General features: G+C 35.2%; 1 protein-coding gene across 1 annotated transcript in view; it reads left to right on the forward strand.

The window, feature by feature from the left end:
* The window catches only part of SPAG17 (sperm associated antigen 17), a 107995-nt gene that overhangs the window by 33869 nt on the left and 54360 nt on the right, over positions 1-19766 (forward strand). The window contains exons 7-18 of the mRNA XM_062594922.1: positions 425-606; positions 4012-4167; positions 4882-4963; positions 5319-5437; positions 6362-6499; positions 6588-6701; positions 8168-8318; positions 9994-10224; positions 13631-13719; positions 14381-14497; positions 16083-16237; positions 19334-19522. Coding sequence (XP_062450906.1) covers positions 425-606; positions 4012-4167; positions 4882-4963; positions 5319-5437; positions 6362-6499; positions 6588-6701; positions 8168-8318; positions 9994-10224; positions 13631-13719; positions 14381-14497; positions 16083-16237; positions 19334-19522 — 1723 coding nt within the window. The remainder of the gene's footprint in view (positions 1-424; positions 607-4011; positions 4168-4881; positions 4964-5318; positions 5438-6361; positions 6500-6587; positions 6702-8167; positions 8319-9993; positions 10225-13630; positions 13720-14380; positions 14498-16082; positions 16238-19333; positions 19523-19766) is intronic.

Consider the following 19766-nt stretch of genomic DNA (forward strand, 5'->3'; position numbering starts at 1 on the left):
ATCATTACAGTGCAATAAAAATGGAAACCATACGATTTATAGACTCACTATTCATAGCCGTATTGTACTTTAATCTTTTTCTTTTTTTTTTTCAATAAAATGGTAATAGTAAGGCTTGCTTACCCTATACTTAAAGAGCGGTTTGGCCAAAGTTGGTGCTGGCAGTTTTGAAAAGGGCAATTTAGGATTTTTATATTTCCTAGATTTAAAACATTTTTGTTTGTTTGTTTGTTTTTTTCTAAAAGAATTGCCATGTTTTATTGAGGGTTCTTCTTCCTGAAAGTCTTTAAACCCAACAGTTTTTTTCTGAGACTGTGAGAATGTGAATATTTTAACAGTACTTACAGAAGACTAACGCACAATCTATACTTTCTGTAAAGAGGAAACTTTGTACCCTAATTTATCTAATATTCACACATTTTAGTTGTAGAAGCAGAGAAAAGAAAGAATGATGAAGCTATCAAAGACCTGGAAACATTTTGGAAATACTTGGAGCCAATTCTGAACAGTGGAAAGCATGGATCAAGTCTCTTTGATATTGCCAGACTTCATCACCTAGTAAAGGAGAACTCCTTTCCCCCTAATTGGTCTGACAGTGAAATGCTGGTCAGTGGATTGCTCTATCACAATGTGTCGCACACTTCGGGGTTTGTAATATTTAGCATCAATTTAGGAATGGCGGGAATTCAAACTTAGTCATCTATGAAGCAGAACCAGAATAGTTAGTATAGTTGTAATTTTGAATAAAAATGTTTTATCATGTATCCATCAAGTTTATTCAGCATGTATTCGCAAGGGGTATTTTGAATAAAAATACCTGACTTGCAGATTCTGAACACTGGAGGTCATAGCAGTAGAGTTATAAACAGTTTGAAGAATTAAGTAAATTCAGCATCTTCACATAGACTCAATTTGAATTTTGTAAGAGTCTGATGTTAGTATGAAATAACACAAAAATTATATTTTTATACACCTCACAGCAGTTCTGCTTACTTGAATGTCAAAGAAGTCATGAGAACAAATTAAAATGAATGCAAGAACAGTGTTTGATATAGCTATTGTTTTAGTCCTTTCCTTTTGTCCTACCCAAAGCATGCCTCTGGTTTATTGCTTACTGTAGCCTGGGGAGTCAGGACCATTACTACTGGCAGAGAAAGTGAACCATTAGAAATATTTTCCAGCCTAGGATCTGAAGTGTGGCAAGGTGAAAGGGTCCAGTGCCTTACAGTCTACAATGGCAGCAGTAAAAAACATAAACTGCTAAAACAAAATAAAGCAACATTCTATAACTTATCCTACTTTATTTGTGGTTTCTAGTATTAGGGTTAAAGACAGACTACAGACTCTGAACATTTATTTATAGTGTATTAAATCTTGTATGTAAACAATCTTGTGAGCTAGGAAGTACCCTTGATCCTGAAGGGATCAGAACTGAATTTGGCTAAATCCACAGTGGTTTCTAAGACATTAATTAAAAATGCCTCAACTGTGGAAGCATGTAGAATTGCCATTATATGATTGATGTGGTCTTAAAATATGAAGCCTGTTTTCAGAAGGAAGTTCTTTAAGCCAGTCTATCCTCTTCTAGAGGATTGTTGCTGCTTAAGAATGTCCTGTGAGCAGTTATCCTTACTGAAACAGAAGAGAAAAATTATCTGTCACTGAAATTGTTCTAAAAGGTTTTAGTTATGATTTCACATTCTTTTGTAACTCAGAATTCAATAGGGCTGTAAAGTAGGCACATTTGTAAATCTTTAAAGAAATAGTTGAGAAGAACACAGGTCATGAAATCACGGGTGAACAGAGTATGTCTGTTCTAGCTTGATACATCTCTGAAGATCAAGATACACAGGAGAATTCATGTGACATTGTTAGACATCTTATATAAAAATGATAGAGTATTATAAAGTAATTTCTTTTTTTCAGATTTCATGTATTTAGAAAGGAAAATATTTCCAAAAATAGTCATCTTTGTCCAAGTGCCACTCATAGGCTCAAAGGACTCTTTTTATGAGCCTCTGTGTCTGTTTAGAGGAGAGAGCAAACAAATTGAATCTGTAAAATTTATTATTTAGTTTAGAAGATTGTGCATTCAAAACACTCTAGAAAGTTACATTTTTCACGTGCTCTAATAATCACTTGTAAGTGATAGAAATAAATGGAAGGTTTCTATACCACCCCATCCATTTTTCAGAGGAGCATTGAGCTGTAAAAACAAAGATATAAGAATATTAACTCTGAAAGTCCTACACTTAGAACTTCTCTCCCAAATGTCTTCTCTAGTCTTTAAATGCCATGAGAACTGAGACAACTATTTCATAAATGATCAATGATTTGGTGTGCTTGTTTTGAAATGCCATAAAGAGAGCCTGAGTATGAGAAAGCAGATGCTTGATACTTAAGGATCAGTTATATATTTAACCTGAGTTAAGCACTTAAAGGCTGTTGTGCTTCCTCACTGGGGTTCATTTTAGAAAACTTAAAACTGAGACATCCAATGTTAGTCATTTTTATAGTCCTTGAGCAAGTGATTGCGTCAAGCTTATATACAACACAGGCAATCCGGAGTGAGTCAAGTAAAAGCAATGTAATTAATTCTTTCTTATTGTCACTGAATGCCACCATTCTTGTCACGTGGAAGGAGTCCAAAACCAAAAATATACATCAAAAGTTACCATAAATAATTCTTAAGGCTCTTGGCCAAAGATATCATTGGCATTAGCTTCTCTGACTAGCTGTTTTTCTTCTGAAGTTTCATTTTTTGTATCCTGTATCCTGTGGTTGTGATTCCCGTTTTTTAACCTGATGCTGCTGTGACGGCAGTTGGGTTTAACTAATCTCTGTTACTGCCATTAGCAGCTCTCCAGCCACTCTCATTAGATTTTACATAGCACCATCCATTTTTATATTTGTCTTTATCATAGCTCTCTGGGAGGCAAGGAAGAAAAACATACACTACAGTAATTGTAGTAAGAAAAAAAGAAGAAAATACAAAAGAATATACTTTTGTCGTATTTTTATGGGTTTGTTCTCATGTTTTCAAACTGTGCAAGGTATGAGCATTTTATAGGCAAACTTCTTAATCCAAGAGACTTCCCTTGCTTTCATGAAAGCAAAATGGTCTTGTTGTAATAGATTGTGAACAGTAGTTGTCTAAAATCGCCATCATTCCATCTTTTCTGTAATGTTTAAGATGTGCAAAAGAATATGGCCAGTTAAAGCCATTGAAGCCTGAGGCATGTGACTTCAGACAGATTTTTAGTATAAGGACAAAACATTTCAGATTCAAAGTAACAGTTAGTGTCAAATTTTTATTCCTTCCAAGCCTCAGTGCAGTCCACGGTACAACACTTCAGTAACCTTGTCTCTTTCATTGTCAAATTTTTGCAAATACAGTTTTCTGCCTTTGGAAGTTAGGATTGTATGGTCATGTTCTGTTACTTGTACAACTCTAGAATTCAGAGTCGAATTCTTGAGGTTTTCCTTTGTTTTTAGAAGGGCAATGACAATGAAGAAAATAGTAGAAGATGGCTTTGATAGGGATTTTGTAGTTTTTTACTTATCTTTTATCCTTCTAGGGCAGAGGAATGTTTGACGTTGCAAATATGCTCTAGGCTGATCACCAATAGAAACATGCATATATGATATGGAAGCTTCAGTATCTTATGTTACCTCCCCTGTTTCTTCCCATCCAAAATAGGATGTGCATCTCTCTTACAAGACAGCAGACTTTAAATGGCTGCTGTTAAATTCAGTTAGGCTTTATACAACTACAGCAACTGGGCAGCACTCAGTTTGTACTGTGGTGTGGTAATGATGAGGCAAGTGAAGATAAGGCCCCGTTTCTTGGAATAACTCTACAAAACATTTAGAATTAGTGGAGAAAAAGTCTCTTGAAAGATTTTTAAACAGCTGTAGATCTGTTGCTTAGAGAACTAATGAGTGATGTGAGTAAGTTACACAACTCTTCTGTACAAACTTCATCCTTTGCATCTGATCTTTTTTTCGTAGCTTGTATTTGGCACTACACTGTTTGAAAGCATTGCTTGTTTAATGTATGACTGTCTGGATTGGAAAAGACAGCATTGTCACTACTTGGAAAACACCAAGTTTATTAATGTGCCTGCATTATCAAAGAACAAATTGGCACAATCCCTTGTAACAGAGGTAAGGATCCTTTGTGTTTTACCATGCTTCTTGTAGAGAATAACTAATAATTAGAGAGGATTACCTGACTTTAATTCTGCAATCAAAAATTCAGCTTGGACTATCACTCTATGCATAATTTGTTAGGAATGATGTTGGGACTTTTGTCTTCAGCACTTAAAACCTCAGAAAAAAAATATCAGAGCATTGGGGAAACAGAAAAAGAAGACTTGAAGGATCATACAGGTATTGGCATGAAGAATCAAATGACTAAATTTCTGATGAATGTATTTTACAAATTCTCATGTCTTGAAAAAACACTGTGCTTGCACAGAACTGCTGTATCTTCTTACGGATCTGTTAACTATCAAAAAAAGTTATTAGTTCTGTCTCAGATCAGTTCCCTTGTTCTGTCCATGGTAGACAAAAGCTTATGTAGACAGAAAAATGTGGCTTGTGGAATGTAAAATAGTGTCAGGGAATAAATGGGATTACTCCATTCTGTAGCAGTGCTACTGTATGCTCATTTAAAGCATTCATAAAACTACAACTTACTATCTTCCTCCCTTCAGAAGTTAGGTGGGATCTTTCTCCCCCAATATCAACCATTTAAAAGCATAGCTTTTAGTCTAGGGTACATACCCAAAACTAAATGAAATTAATTTCTCCCAAATATTTACATGTGGCAATCCTCAATGGTTCTGAGTTTTTCAAACTCTATTTCTGCTCCTTTAGGTACATCCAGCATCATCGATTACATCTTCAAAGAAAAAAGGACAAGCAGAGGAAGTTCTGCCAAAAGTAATTTTGTCAGAGGGTATGTGCAGAAGATGAAAGTGTTGGTCTGTAGCTGTTCACTGTGTTTTACCATTCATTCATCTAACGACGCAGAATAACCTGAGGTTATTTGTGCAGTAAGCTAAAGGTGTGATTTGACGTTGTGTGGGTAGTTTCTGGGTGAATACTTTGTGAAAATCCCTGGAAACTGCAGTGCTGATAACTGAATTCTTCAGAGAATCACTTTGTCTAACTGTTCGTAATCGCAGTTGGGTTTAAAAGCAGATGTGGACTTTTTTAGTGTTTTTAAGAAACTGCCTGAAGGTTGAACCAGTCAGTAATACAAACTGTCATTGAAGAAATCTGTCTTAATATGCTGTCTCTTATTACAACAGAGGAAGAAGTTTCTTTTCTGGCTACTTATGTCAACATGAGGTATTATAATGACTTGCTGAGTCAGATTCCCGAGGAATGCATTTCTGTGCCCTTAATCCTGAACTGCATGTTGGAACAGGTGATAATATTTTCTTATTAATTCTTGTGGTTCATTCAACTGAGCACTGTTATTGTGAATTGATCAAAGACAGAAGAATTCATCTGTTTCAGCCTAAAGTAAGAGAATGTGCATAGAACTGACTACGTAGGTTCAATATGCAGGAATTAGAACTCAAAGTGACTTTTTTCCTTTCCTTTCATATTGTGCACTTACCCTGTATAGACAGTGTTATCCTAAAATTTTTTTTCAAGACTGCAGATCCAGTATAATCAAATGAGGAAAGGGTATCACTTCTTAGCTGAGTCAGTAAGAAGTTTTCATGTGCTGCAAAAATCATATTGATACTGGAGGTTTACTGTTCTACTCATTATACAAAGATGCCTATCTAGGGCAAGATTACTACTAGAAGTGGCATGTATTTATGCTTGTGCTTGACAGGTCTGACTTCTGTCAAGTTCAGGCACAAGTTCACAATGATCCACAGAATGATTTAGGAATCTTTCTTCTTTTAGAGAGTAAATTTCAACATTTTCTTTTTTAACTTTCTATTTACTAGTTTATTTGCAATATAATCTGAAAATAGACTCAAGCAGAATCACTCAAGATAAGATCCAACATCTGATATGGAGTCAGTTTTTAATTATCTATGTACAATAAAAATTCTTAACTTTTCAGATTGGAAATATATTTCCTCTCATCCTTCCAAAAGTGAAAAATAGGAGAACACATGTAGCTCAGTGCTTTTCATAATCTTTGGAGCTAACACAGAGAATTTCAGTTTTGTTGCTTGTGTAAAAGTATTACGATTTTCTCTCCTGAGAAAATTTGTGAATATATGCATGTAGCTTATATGTAGCTTATAATGAGGTCTGCTTGGTAATTTTAGTGTAGTTGAGCAGCACTCATACTGTAATAAAAGCTGTGATATGTCATGTCTATTAGGTTATTGCAAGTGAAGAAGACCTTACACCACCTAGCCTCATGGTACCAGAGCCCCGGGCAGATGGACTAGATCATATCATTGCAGACCATCTAGCCTCTATCCTTCCTTCTCTTCCGCTTTCTGACAGTGAAAGAAAGGTTTGTATTGTCTTTTGCTTGTTTCCTAAACTGACAAAGAAATCTGATTATTGGTATTAATTGCATCTATCTCTTTCTCATTTAACAGAATCTCTATGACCACTTTTCTTCCAAATACAGTGAAAAAAAGGCTGTGACTCCCAGGGGCCCTCTCTTATTAAACTACCATGATACTCTGGCTCAGCGGTTGCACCTATTGGAGGTATAGTGCTATCTGTCATATCTGAACAGTTCTAAAGTCTGCAGGCAGTCAATATTTAATGCACTATGAATGATGGAGTGGTGTTTTTACAAAGAAGAATAGGATACCCCAGATTTTTCCTACTGGATAGGCACATTAACACTTGTATTTAATCTGTTTGAGATGGAACAGGTTACTGTTACTGACAGAGGACTATATTGACATCAGTGATCTATTCACACTACTAATGAGAGAGTTTAGCTTTTGGCACAGTCAAGAGTTATTACAGAACTCTTGGTTTAGTTTAGTCTAACACAGATAAAATTGAGACAGACACTGAGTTATTACATTGATAACTGTGAAATAGCAACTAACCTAGAATAAATAGCAAGAGGTAGAGTCATATAAGAAAATGTTCTGAGTTTGTGAGTGAATACAAGAAGTGCATTCAGGTGGGCTGAAATGGCAGGAGCATAAGGTATATACAGGACTTTGCTGTTTCTCACAAAACCTAACATAAGCAGAAAAGTTCAGAAATCACTGCAAGGTTTAGAATTATTTTAAAGGGGAAGTTTCCAGACTTTCTGAACCAACAAACCACTGTGAATTCCTCAAATTTTCCTGAAGTCAGGGTGCAGTTTTACCATTAAACATTGAATGTAAAATACTCTGAAGATAATACAAGTGATAATTTAATTCTAGATCTCACAGGTAGGCTGCAGGCCATCTGCCTGGCTTCCCGGATTACAATTTGACTGTAGACCACTTTTACAACCATTGATTAAAATACTATTGAAAAAAAAAAAGAACTTGACACATTGAAGGTATTCAAGCAAAAGGCAGGACTGAGTAATCACTAAGGCAGATGCTCTTTGCAGACATGTGCTTGTATGATATGCTTGCTACAAAGTAAATTCAGGATAGAGCACAATGTTTGAGGAAGAAATAGAGGAAAAAACAGATTTGGGAGATATATTCCAGAAAAAAGGTGCTGCAAGTCATGCAGAACACAGAAACATAATGTTAAAAAAACGAATCTGAAGGATTCTCAAAAAAATCTCAAGAGTTAGATCTTTAAAATCCATACTGACATTGTTTGTGATCTTCCTCACTATAAGCTGTAGTGCAGACGAACTTAAAGATACATGCAAGGGACCTGATGCCTGTCTGCATAGATCAATACATATTTCTGTGTTCCAGAAGTTTTGAGTCTAGCTAGCAAAGGCAAGTATCTTTAAACAAGTATCCACTGACTATGCCTTCTCTCAATTATTTTCTTCTGCCTGTCATTTTCCCTGCTCAAAATATCTGATACCATGATTCAGTAAAGCACTCTGAGCACATGGCCAAGTTTATGTCCCACTTTTTAAGCACATTCTTATGTCTTTTGCTATAACGAGTCTCATTTACTCTAAACTAATTTTTAGAAGTTCATTATTGTGAAAATTTACTTCAGCTCTGATATTCTGGTTTTTGTTCTGTTGAAGGTCCAAGAGGGCTTAAATCTAGAAAAGATTGAACGTGAAATGTTGGACAAACTGCCTCTTACAGAACTTCTACATTTTACCCTTCCTTCACCTGAGAACAACACTAAACGCTTGGCTAGAGTTCATGAGCTCATGCATTATTGTACCACTGGTGAATTAATTTTCTTTTTATTGATATTATTTCTTCTTTTGTTGTGGCTGATGATCCTATTATTTAGCAGGAATCTGTGGATAATTGTTTTCAGTTACCTAAAACCAGTGCAGCATTTCCCAATTTTCAGTTTCTTTGTTAGACCTTAACCTACCATAGAAGTTAGGCTAACTTCGGAGCTCGGTTTATGGTTATTGTGCAAGGCTATACCAATATTAAGTATTGTGTGGCTAAGAATTGGCAGTATGTCATAATTCTCTTATTTATTCAAACATACACATACACACACTTATTTTCCTTCTGAGAAAGAAAAAGAAGTACTTGTACAAATTGCTATTTTGATTTTAAGAGACAGAATGCATTTTGGGAAAAAAATGACATAAACACTGTATTTATTAAACAACACCCTTGTTGTGGAAAAGCACATATATCTTACAAAGAAAATTTGTTCTGGGAAGTAACAGTGGTATTCAAAATATATTCTGTGCAAGTTGCTGGTATTAATAACAAAATGGCTTCTATGATAGTCCTTTTATGCAGTCAGCAGAATACACTCACTTCTTCAACCATAATTGCTTCTCTCTTACCTCTTCTTGGAATATGTATATGACTATGATACACACTGTGAAACAGTCACAAATACTGCATAAATACCCTTTGGTAGTTTTGAATGTTTACTGTATGACTACTAAGAAATCTAATCCAAATCCCTCTGATTGCATTTATGCCATCATATAAGGCAAAGAATTTGAAGCTGCTTTCCCTGCTATTCATTTCTGAAATCCCAGGCATTTGATTAGTTTACACTGGGTGTATTGTTTCTAGTTGTTGGTGTTCATTTTAGAAGGTGTGTCTTAGCTATTAAGATGTTCTGTATCGCTATAGCACGCCAACTGGTGGGCATTAGGTTTGATGGTCTTCACTGGACCATACTATATAGCCAAACTCTCCCAACTGTTAACTTGGCTTGTAATTTCTTCACTTTTGCACTTATCAAGGAGGTGATTGATTTGTGCAGGGCACGACATATCTGACATTTTCGAAATGTATGACGTTCTTGAGTGTTTAACTAATGTAAAGATCAAACATATCAAGCTGAAGATACTTGTATAATTTGTACGGAACTAAATGCCTTAAAATTCTCATAATTATTGTTCTTATATGGACAGCAATGTGTTCAACCACAAATACAATTTACTGTTGCCTTTGCACTTTGCATAATTCTATGTAAACTGCCTGTAAAATTCTATCTGAAGAGAAAAAACACTTGATAATTGGTTTGAGAAGTTACATGATATAATAAAAATGTTAATGATAATGGAAGCCCTTTCATGAAATATAACACAAATGGCTAGTTGTTAATCTGATTTGATAAAGTCTACTCAGTATTTTAAAATCAACATCATTTATATACAGTTAATGAGCCAGGAGGTATTCCGAGGTAGGAAGCACTTCATTTAAGATGGATTAATAGTTAGGCCTATCATTTTGCAATTGGGATGCATTAGACTTTGAATACAGTGTAAAATGTAGCATTCATAATTTGATCCAGTACCATTAAGGAAGTTGTTGGCTTTTGCAGAATTGCCAAGAACAATAAGCTCACATAGTCTTCTATTTATCTTCTACTGAACCGTAAGGACATTTTCAGTGAATGATTATAATTCTTTTATAGAACTTCTGAGTTGGGCTGAAGTAGAAAGAGCCTTCAAAGTGTTTACTTTTGAAAGCCTGAAGCTGACTGGGCTGAGTGACTCTGGTCTCCTGGAGAGCTCTGGGTCCACATTCAGAGGTGATTCTGAAGTGTCTTATATCCCCTGGGATAATCCAGCCAGGTTTGCAAGACAGCTGAGACAACTCTTCCTTGTGGAAAAGAATCTTAATGGGAAATCTCCAAGAGGCTCTGGTAAAAACCTCTCCATTTATGTTACTCCTGAAGAATTTGACTCTGCTATTTACTTTACCATATCATTTGCTATTACAAGATTATGATTTTTCTTCTTTGTACAAATCATACAAATCACCACATTTAAATATTGTGTAGTCTGTATGTTGGATATCTATGCAGGTATAGTAGATAATGACAAAAGCTAGGTCTTTTGTATGCTAACATAAAATGTTTTATTTACACACTCTTTAAAATAGTATCTGTACAGAAGCATAACATGTACTAGGAAATTACTTTCTTTCTTATGAGATCAAATATATTTTAGAGACATAAATGACTGAAGACACACTTAAATATCTTTCTGAATAAGAGCTCCTATGAGTTATAATGGAAACTGAGTCTTTAAACAACCTTAGTAGGAACCACAGAGTAAAAGTCAAAATCAAAAGTGAAGTGTAAGGTTAATTAGGCTTATCATACATATTTATGTGTGTGTGTGTGTGTGTATGTGTGTGTGTGTTTATATATATATATGTATATGTATGTATGTATAATTATCGGCATTAAGTATTAGTGGAAATTATATGTAACTTACACATCAGAACTCTAGAAGGTATAAAAAGTTGAAAATGAAAATATAACTGGTGTGCTATACTTTCAACTTATACATAAATGTTTACCTTCTCCTGTAAATTGCTTTCTCTCAGGCTTTGCTCTTCTTGCATACACAGATCAATTCAGCATAGAGTTTTGAAATTCAAAGTTTTGTTCCAAATTCAGAAGTAACAGGGAATGGGGAATAAATGTTAGGTTTTGAAATGCATGAGACTGATAAAATCAGAATAAGATTAATGTGTGGTAGAGCTGATGGTATACGTTAGAAGTTTAAACATCCTATTTTTATAGTCAGATTAGACTCTACGTTTGGACATAAACATGTTAAAAACTTCTAGATAAAATCATTAAGAGTGTCTGAGCTATATTTTATCTTCATCAGCTTCTTTTACTTTCTTCGTTTGCAATCTGGGAAATTAATATATCTTTACCAGTTTATTACTGTGTCTGCTAACATAACTGTAACTCAGATTTGAACAGCAACATTTTAGAGAGCAGAATCAGAGATAGAAAAGACTTCTTTGCAGACAATGACAATGCAGAATTAATTTTCTGGAAATCCTACATCTTATTCTCATCTGTAGGTTCTTACATAAAGAAAACATGTATTTCCAAAATGGAGATGTTTTGGAACTGTTAAAAAAAAAAAAAAAAAAAAAAAAAAAAAAAACTCTGGCAAAGGCAAATAAGAATCATTTTTGTCAAGTAAATTGTTTTTAATATTTATAAATTTCTACAGTGCTGGCAAATGGAACTCATGTTATCAGTCTTCAAGGCTTGACAGATAAGCCATTGGGATTTGCAAGGTATTTGCAATGAAGTACATCAAATACCCAGTGTTCAGGTTTACTGCTGAAACTTGCTTTTGCAGCAATGGTGCAATAAGGAATGAACCTGAGATTCAAGTTTTGTAGAACAGAAATTCTGCAAAAATCTGTAACTACAGAATGGACGTGATTTATCCAACCTGGCTTTGACTGTCTAAAAATAAGTGTCTAGACTTCTCCTGTGGTCAGGGGAAAGAGAAGGGTACCTCGGGGGGGGGGGGGGTTATTTATCTCATGTTCTTTAAATTCCAGTTCTACTGCAACCTGAATACGTAACTACAACTACATAGATAACATTTGGAGCCATCATCCCTCTCCACCCCTAAACTACCATGTTTGTGTGATTCTACCTTTTCCTTCCTCCTTCCACAATTGACGTTTCACAGTCCAGCCCCCCACACACCCACACACTCAAGCAGGGTCACTAGAACACCTAGATCATATCCAGACAGCTTTTGAATATTTCCAAGGATGGAGACTCCACAGTCTCTCTGAGCAACCTATTCCAGTCCATTTCTCTTATCTGGTAGCGATCTAGTTTAAGGAGAATTGTTGACTAAGAAGTAGTATTATAAAATAAGTAATTATTTTTCTGGGATGTGGAGAAAGTAGAAATTAGATCAGTTTAGGCTGCTATACCTTTAGATTCATCATGTTGTCCATCCTGCCCTAATATAGATGTCCAGATAACTAGGCTAGATGGGATCCTTTCTTTAGAAAGTTAGAGCAGGAAAATGAATCCTTCTTTATCTGCCCCTTTTCTGAATTTTGAAAACCTTTTTTGTTGTTAGTTTATTTTACATTAGTCACAATACTCAATACTGTAGTTACAAACATAGCTGTCAACATTTCAATGCTTCTGCTGCACAAAAGCTAATGCCAGTAGGAGAATACTTTTGCTTTCAGATTCCTTATATCTTCTAAAACCAGTTAATAAATGGACCTAATTTCCCATAAAAGCAGAGACTAAAGTTCTACAACCGGAAGCTAAGCTGGCTATGGAGCCACATACAAACAAATACTTTCCTGAGTATCTTCTCACAGGAAGAGTATTTTTCTTGTATATGTGAATTTTGATCAAATATTTTTGACTTCTGCACTGAGTCAGGCTGTAAAAAAATTATATCAAGAGGAGAATATTTCAAAAAGTTAAAAATGTGAGACGGATGAAATCTGAATAAGACTAGCGTGTGGTAGAATTGATGTACTTTGGCAGTTTAAACATCATATTTTGAGTCAGATTAGACACATTTATGTTTGGCCAAAAATATGTGGAAAGCTTCTAGATAAAATCACTGAGAATGTCTGAGCTATGTTTCATCTTCTTGAAAGATGAACTTAAGACGAAGTTGAAGTTTCCATGTGATCCTATTCCCAGCAGCTGTCCAATGTCCATTGTAATGCCAATACTTTATCGGGAAAAACTGGTCAGATCCTCAGCATAAGTAATGTTCTGTCAGTAGCTTATAAATATCTAAAAACCTAATGAATTTAACAGGTGTAATACTTGCATTTTTCAAAAAATCTTATGTCAAAATAATTAGTATTGGAGGGGTTTTTTCCATCTGTAAAGGAATACTTATTATTTCTCCAATAGTAAGCCGAGAGTTGGTTCTTCATGTATGATCCTGAGGACACTACTTAGAACATTCTTATGCTTTCTGACCAGGTAAAAGCCATCATGGGAAAGATAAAGAGGCTAATTTGGGTGAGAGTAGAAAGAGTTCATCTTTTTTTCTTTTCTTTTTTTCTCTTTTTTAATGAACTGCCTGGGGCTTGTTGTCCATGGATTTTAAAGTGCTCATTTAGGAACTGAGAGTGGTAGAGTTGCTCATGTATTTAGTGGACTGGTGTCATAAAGGGAAGATTCAATCTGGAGGCAGTCTCTTCAGAGGAAGTTAAGGAAACTGCGTCATTCTGACATTTGTGTTTAGGGCTGAAATTTCTGGAGCTCTTTTTAAACTTCTGCTTTCAATTTTCAGGACATACAGAAACAAGTGACAAAGGTGGAAGAGAGAATCTGGCTGATCCTGTTTTAAACAAAGAACTGGATCTTTTTATTTCTAAAATGGCAAGTGTGATGAATTGAATAAATTGTGCTCTATAGCCTCAGAAAGCAGAAAACAGTGTTCAATGCTGGGACATGTTTGTGGAGATTCTTTTGCAGTATTTTATGTGCATGTTAGTTTTGTGGTATTTGAGGGATAGTGCAGTAAGCATTATGAAACCACTTCTTTCAATTCTAAGGTGAGGAACTTAGGTGAAGCTACTAATGGCAATTCTGTACTGGTTTTACTGAACACCAGGGTTCGAATGTTAGCATGATGGTTTGAGAGAAAGTGCCAAATTGTGTCACACTAATAAACTGTATAGTTTGGCATCTTCAGAAACACCTGCCTGCCATACAACTTTGGATAAATACAGCAATTTTAAAATGACTTCATAGGACCTGTCTAAATATTCGTAATTGCTTACAGCACTCAAAAACATATAACCTAATAATAAAAATATTTAGATTATGTTTGCCATAAAAAAGTCAAAAGCAAAAGGTTTTAGGAGCTATTGTGTTTTGTATTAAATATTACCATTCGGGTCTACATGTGTGCAGCATAATGCAATTAACTGTAATGCAACATTGGATGCTGTCTGTTAAGTCAACAAGATGATATTTAATTTAATACGACTGACACTGAAATGTTGATACTCATTATTTTGTTTTGCTATATTTTGAGGTGAGTCTGGAAAATTACAGCCCAGAACTAAACTTAGAAGAAATAAAAAAGATTCAGAGGCGTTGTTTGACAGACTGGATTTTTGCTGAGCATTTTCAACCACATGTCCTTATTCAGGTACCTTTTAACTGATGATAATATAGATACAGTTACTCCTTAGAATGATGTATAGAGAATTAATAACAGGCTAAAGGATATTTCCCTGCTAGATAATTGATTCTGTTTTACCCCAATAAATAGTACCTGTTGTTCCTCAGCTGCTTTTCAGACACTTCTCTGATACTTAGTTTATAATTGCTTTTCATTTCTTGGTTTTGTCACACTGTAGCTGGTCTTTTTGGTAGTGAGGCTTTAAACCAAATGTGTGATGGAAATAAAATTAGCGTACCATTAAAGGTGATCCTCCCTCACAGTTATAAGATTCATTAATCTACTGGATTAATGAATGAATACTTTGCAATTACCTTTGTTACGGACAAGCAGAAAATTTTGTCATGATGATACTTCAGGGCCTTTCAGGGCTACAAGCTCCACGTATAGACATCTTGCAAGCTAAAGACCAAACAACAAATGTGAAAGATACGTTCAAGTGTAGATGGCGTTAGTTGGTAGGCATTCTCTTGGGAGAAGTGGATTAGGCCCTGTCCTGCCTTGATCTTCACAGTTCTTCTTGGTTGATCTTGATACACGTTATACAAGGGTGAAGGAAAGCTGCTTACATTTTTTCACCACTGTTATAGAGCCTCATCGTAGATTTGAATACATGGGAAATTCTTTCTTATGAGGGGTAAATAGCTAATAATAATAATTGAGCAGCCAATAATTAATAGATCTAGTCAAAACATGTTGATGAGAAGTAACTGAAACAGAAAGTAATAACATTTTGCTAAAGATTTTTAATATCATATTACTACATGTCACATTCAAATACATTTTTACACCCAGCTGTTAATAATGTTTTCATATGTAAAAAGAGTATTTGTTGATATGGAATTTATTTTCAGAAAACATTCAAGACTGTACTTTATGATGTATTACATGTAAATTATTTCAGCTTTACTTCCGTTCAAGACTACTGTGAAAATAATAGCTTAAAAGGTTTTCTTCTGACTGTAAATATAACTGTAAGACAATCTAAATACTGAAAAATGTTGCACAGTACAGAGTAGAGTGGAACAATATAAAACGCAGTAAATCTCAGCGATGTGCATGTCAGAATACAGCAAATTGAGTACCATATGAACTTAAGTGAGCTACAAGAAAAAAAATCAGTTTGTCAATTCTTTCTACCTCATATACAAGTATAGCAAGTTCTGCTTTTATTAAACTTTGATCTTACCTGAAATATTTCATTCATGAACAGTCTTAACAGGTGCAGAGAGTTCTAAACCATGGCTCTATGGCTTTGCCTTCTATAGTCTCTCTGTCAGAATTGTCTAGATGGATGGAATATAGTGAGTTTCTCTTCTCAGTACAGATGGCAATGGGGGTTTAACGTCCACATGCCTGAACGCTTCAGATTGCTGCAATCCAAATGCTTTCTGTACTAGCGTGTACACAGATATTCTAGGACAGTGAAGTTCTGGAGCATCTTTTGCTAAAATCTGTGCTGTGTAGCATCTGTGCATACTACTGCCTGACAGAGGATGCATCTTTGTCTCTATCTTTATCTCTCTTGTCTTGTCTTGTCTTCTCTTTTCAGGTTCTTCACACTGCAGCCCAACAGTATAGATGTGTTGATTCCTTCTATCATACCCAAGATAACTCGTTGCTTATGGTCCTTCACAACCCTATGAATCAGTATCGTCTGTGCCAAGAGACTTGGAATATAGCATTGCACTCTGATGTTGGATTCAGGTAATTAATTTTATCTTTCATGTCTTACTCACCAACAGGCATTTTCAATTAAAGCCTCCATGGCCATGCTTGGGGTAAAGCTTAGAAGTGAAAAAAATACCATAATGTAACACATTTCTGAAAAAGCAAGTCATGCAGGTAGATAGCAGCACTATAACAAAAGCACTCCAATGAGACAAAGCTTTTCAAAGTGAGAACTACACAGTAACTGATGTGACTACTTTTCACAGACTGTAAGAATATATATAATACACAGATGCACTGAAGTTCGTACACAGAGTCATATTAGGAATATTCACAACAGGAAAATAACATTGAGGATACTTGAGAGAGGTCAAAAAGGAAACTAAGAATATAATTTTTTTTTTCAACTATGTTTATGTAAATTGTGCTAGTGTCACTCTGGGAAAAGTTTTAGAGAAAAGCTAGAGACTCTTATCAATATTCAGAAGATTTTTTTTTTTCTGAGAGCACCAAATTCTTCTCCAGTTGTTTGTCACTATCTACCTTCCAGTTAGAGGTATGAGGGTGCTTCATGTGTCCACTGTAAGAGCTTTTGCCAGTAGACCTATTCATTTCAAGGTAGGTTTTTGCACTGAAACAGATGTATAAGTGATGTTGTGGATCTAAGTATTATTCCAGCTTATTGATCGGAAGTAGAATTTGTGTCTACACATTGATATGTAAAGAAGCTACGATGCCACACAGAGATTTCTGGGCTAGCTTTAGCCATATCACAACATTGCTCTGTGAATTAATTAGATTTATCAAATAGAATTAGAAGCAAATTTTTTAGTAGCTTTAACATTTTTTTCAAAAAAAATCCACAAGCCTTGCTTTCTAAGTAGGATAGATAAGGATAAATAACTGGAGCTATTGCCTGCCTCAGCTTACAAATCCTGCTGAGTTCCAACTGACACTGGCACAGCCCAACTTATTAGTTAAGCAGTAGTATTCTACCTTTGTGTAAAGTACTGGCTCCTGATGAGTTCAGTGGCCAATAATCTTTGAGTTTTTTTTAATTATTACTATCATTTGAATTTTTAGTTCATATTTAAGAGTCACACTTTCACTGCAGGAGAAATACAATTAACAGAGACTGCATTTGACTACCCTTCTGCTAGTAGTTCACTACCTGTGTTTACTTATTACTTCTTTATTGTAACATCTTGTAGACCAGATACACATTTTTTTAAGGTTGTTCCATAGCTGCTATCAGGAATATGCTCCTGTCAACTCACTGAGGGATGATTGCCAATCAGTTGATTACGGTGAGTCCTGTCACAGCAAATTCTCATGCAAGAAGGAAACTAAATTTCTTATATCGCAGCAACTTGACTTTTTGGAGTTGCATTTGTTCCTGGAGATCCCTGCAACTCTTCTAGTCCAGGGATATCAAGTCTCGTAGTTCATGTAGAACATCCAAAAAATTCAGGAATTAGACTCTCCTCTATATGCTTTTCAAAGGGTGGGCAGCAGGAGGTTGTGTGTGAAATCCAGTGGACACTACTGACTAAGGGAATCCAAACGTGGGGCACATGCAGAAAACATTTCAACTCTGATTAGGATAAGTGCCTTCTCTCTCAGGAAGCCAAATTAATTCAGACATTATCTAAACTGTTCTTTTGCTCAAAGTGAATCTCAGTGACATTTGCTTACTCTTTCATAGTAAACACATTACAGAAGTAATTGGAAAAAGAATAATCCTTTCTGAGAAATGATTCTGAATCAGACATTGGCAGTACTGACATCAGAATACATATTAATGAAGCATGTATTTTTGACTTTGAATGACTGTTTCATTGGCCTAAAATGTTTTCCACACAAACAGTCTCATTTTTATTTATAACACATATTCACCTTCAGGTTTTTCCAGTACTGGCAACTCTAGGTTCCAGCCTAGTTTTCCCTTTTGTTTTCAACACTTTTGTTTTTGTCGCATGTACATTTTTCCTGAGATAGAAGCAGAGTGAGAAGCAGAGTCCCTACTGAGTATATGACCGACAGTTTCTCAGTGCAAGTTTCTCAAAGCTCCACATACGTTAAAGTAATTGGGAGACACTAGTGTATCTTTAAGCTGAATATAAACTGTATACATCTCCAGTTTGTATAGAGAATATTCATAGCATCTTGGGCATACAATGCAATGTTGCAGTAAGAATTGGATATGCTGCTTGTAGACATGTTCCCAACCAAAAACTTTGGATGCATATAGAGCGTTTGAATACAACTGAATCAGCTGAAGCTTATAAATGCAAAACACTATAAAAACACAACTGAATCTCATGCATTTTTAAGAGCCTCTTTTAGTTTTGAGCTCACAGTCACAGATTGTGTATTATGCTTGCTAATTTTATTTTAAAGAATTATGGTGACACTCCAAACAAGGGACTGAACAGCAACTGCACGTAAGACTTTCACACTTCATCCTACTTTTGAAGCTGTTGTCCGCAATTGACTATTTTAAAGGTAATTTCAGACACCGTTGGAAGATAAAACAGTGCAACTGCAGGTTGTCAGTCAATGCTCACTTCAGCTGTTAATTGTCAATATTCTTATTTTATGCCAAAATACTGGTATAATTCTCTAATCTGCATTTGGATGACAGTTACAAACCACCTTTCATGTTGTAGTGATGGAGTAGAGCTAAAAATTAGAATAACACCTCTTCAGGTGCTGTTAGTATGAAAGAAACATACAAGTGAAGTGTATTCTGAAAGACGACATAACCAAGAGCAGCTAAGAGCATAAGTTATCCTGATAGTAAAATAGTGAGGGGGAGAATTAGTCTCAACCTTTCTTAAACTGAAAGTTTCTATGTTGTATGGATTTTCTTTGATGGCAGGAGTTCCTTGGAGGACAGGTTTCTATAATTTCTTTGTAGAAAGGAGAACCAAAATCTGAAATGTAAGCTATATTAAGCAAATATCAGCCAGGCAAAACTACAGGAAAAATTCCATCAAATGCAGCACTTCTCTCAAAGGTTATGGAATAATATTTTTCTAAGAAACTGAGAAAGCAAGTGATCTTGCTTGATCTGACACCATATTAATGAAAGCTGTATTATTGTAAATAGAGGAATGTTGTCCTTTTCAGGAACTATCTTGAGTTGGTGGCCAGCTCAATTGAAGACTGGGTGAAAGAGGAGGAAGTCAAATACCAACAAGAGAAGATGGCTAAGGAAATGGAAGCTCTTACTCTGGCAAAAGTCATGGCAGAAGGAGCTCTTGAATTTTATGAAGCTGCTGTCAAAAAAAGTGGTTTCCTTAAGAAAGCCAGAAGTGAGTGTCTTTCCATATTTAACCTAGAAAATTGATTCTTCATGTTGAATGCTGAGACCCAAATCTGTTCAGAGAGAATCCTAAATATTTTTCATAGGGTTATCATGTCTTGTAATCTGTATAGTCATAAAGATGTTTTGAAGATGAGTTAAATATGTATTTATAAATATTCTGCCTCATCTTCAGTTCTACAAACTGAGGCTCTTAATATCAACATTTTATATTTAAAATAGCTGTGTTTATTTAAT

Source organism: Rhea pennata, chromosome 1 (genome assembly GCF_028389875.1).
Source record: "Rhea pennata isolate bPtePen1 chromosome 1, bPtePen1.pri, whole genome shotgun sequence".
NCBI lineage: Eukaryota > Metazoa > Chordata > Aves > Rheiformes > Rheidae > Rhea > Rhea pennata.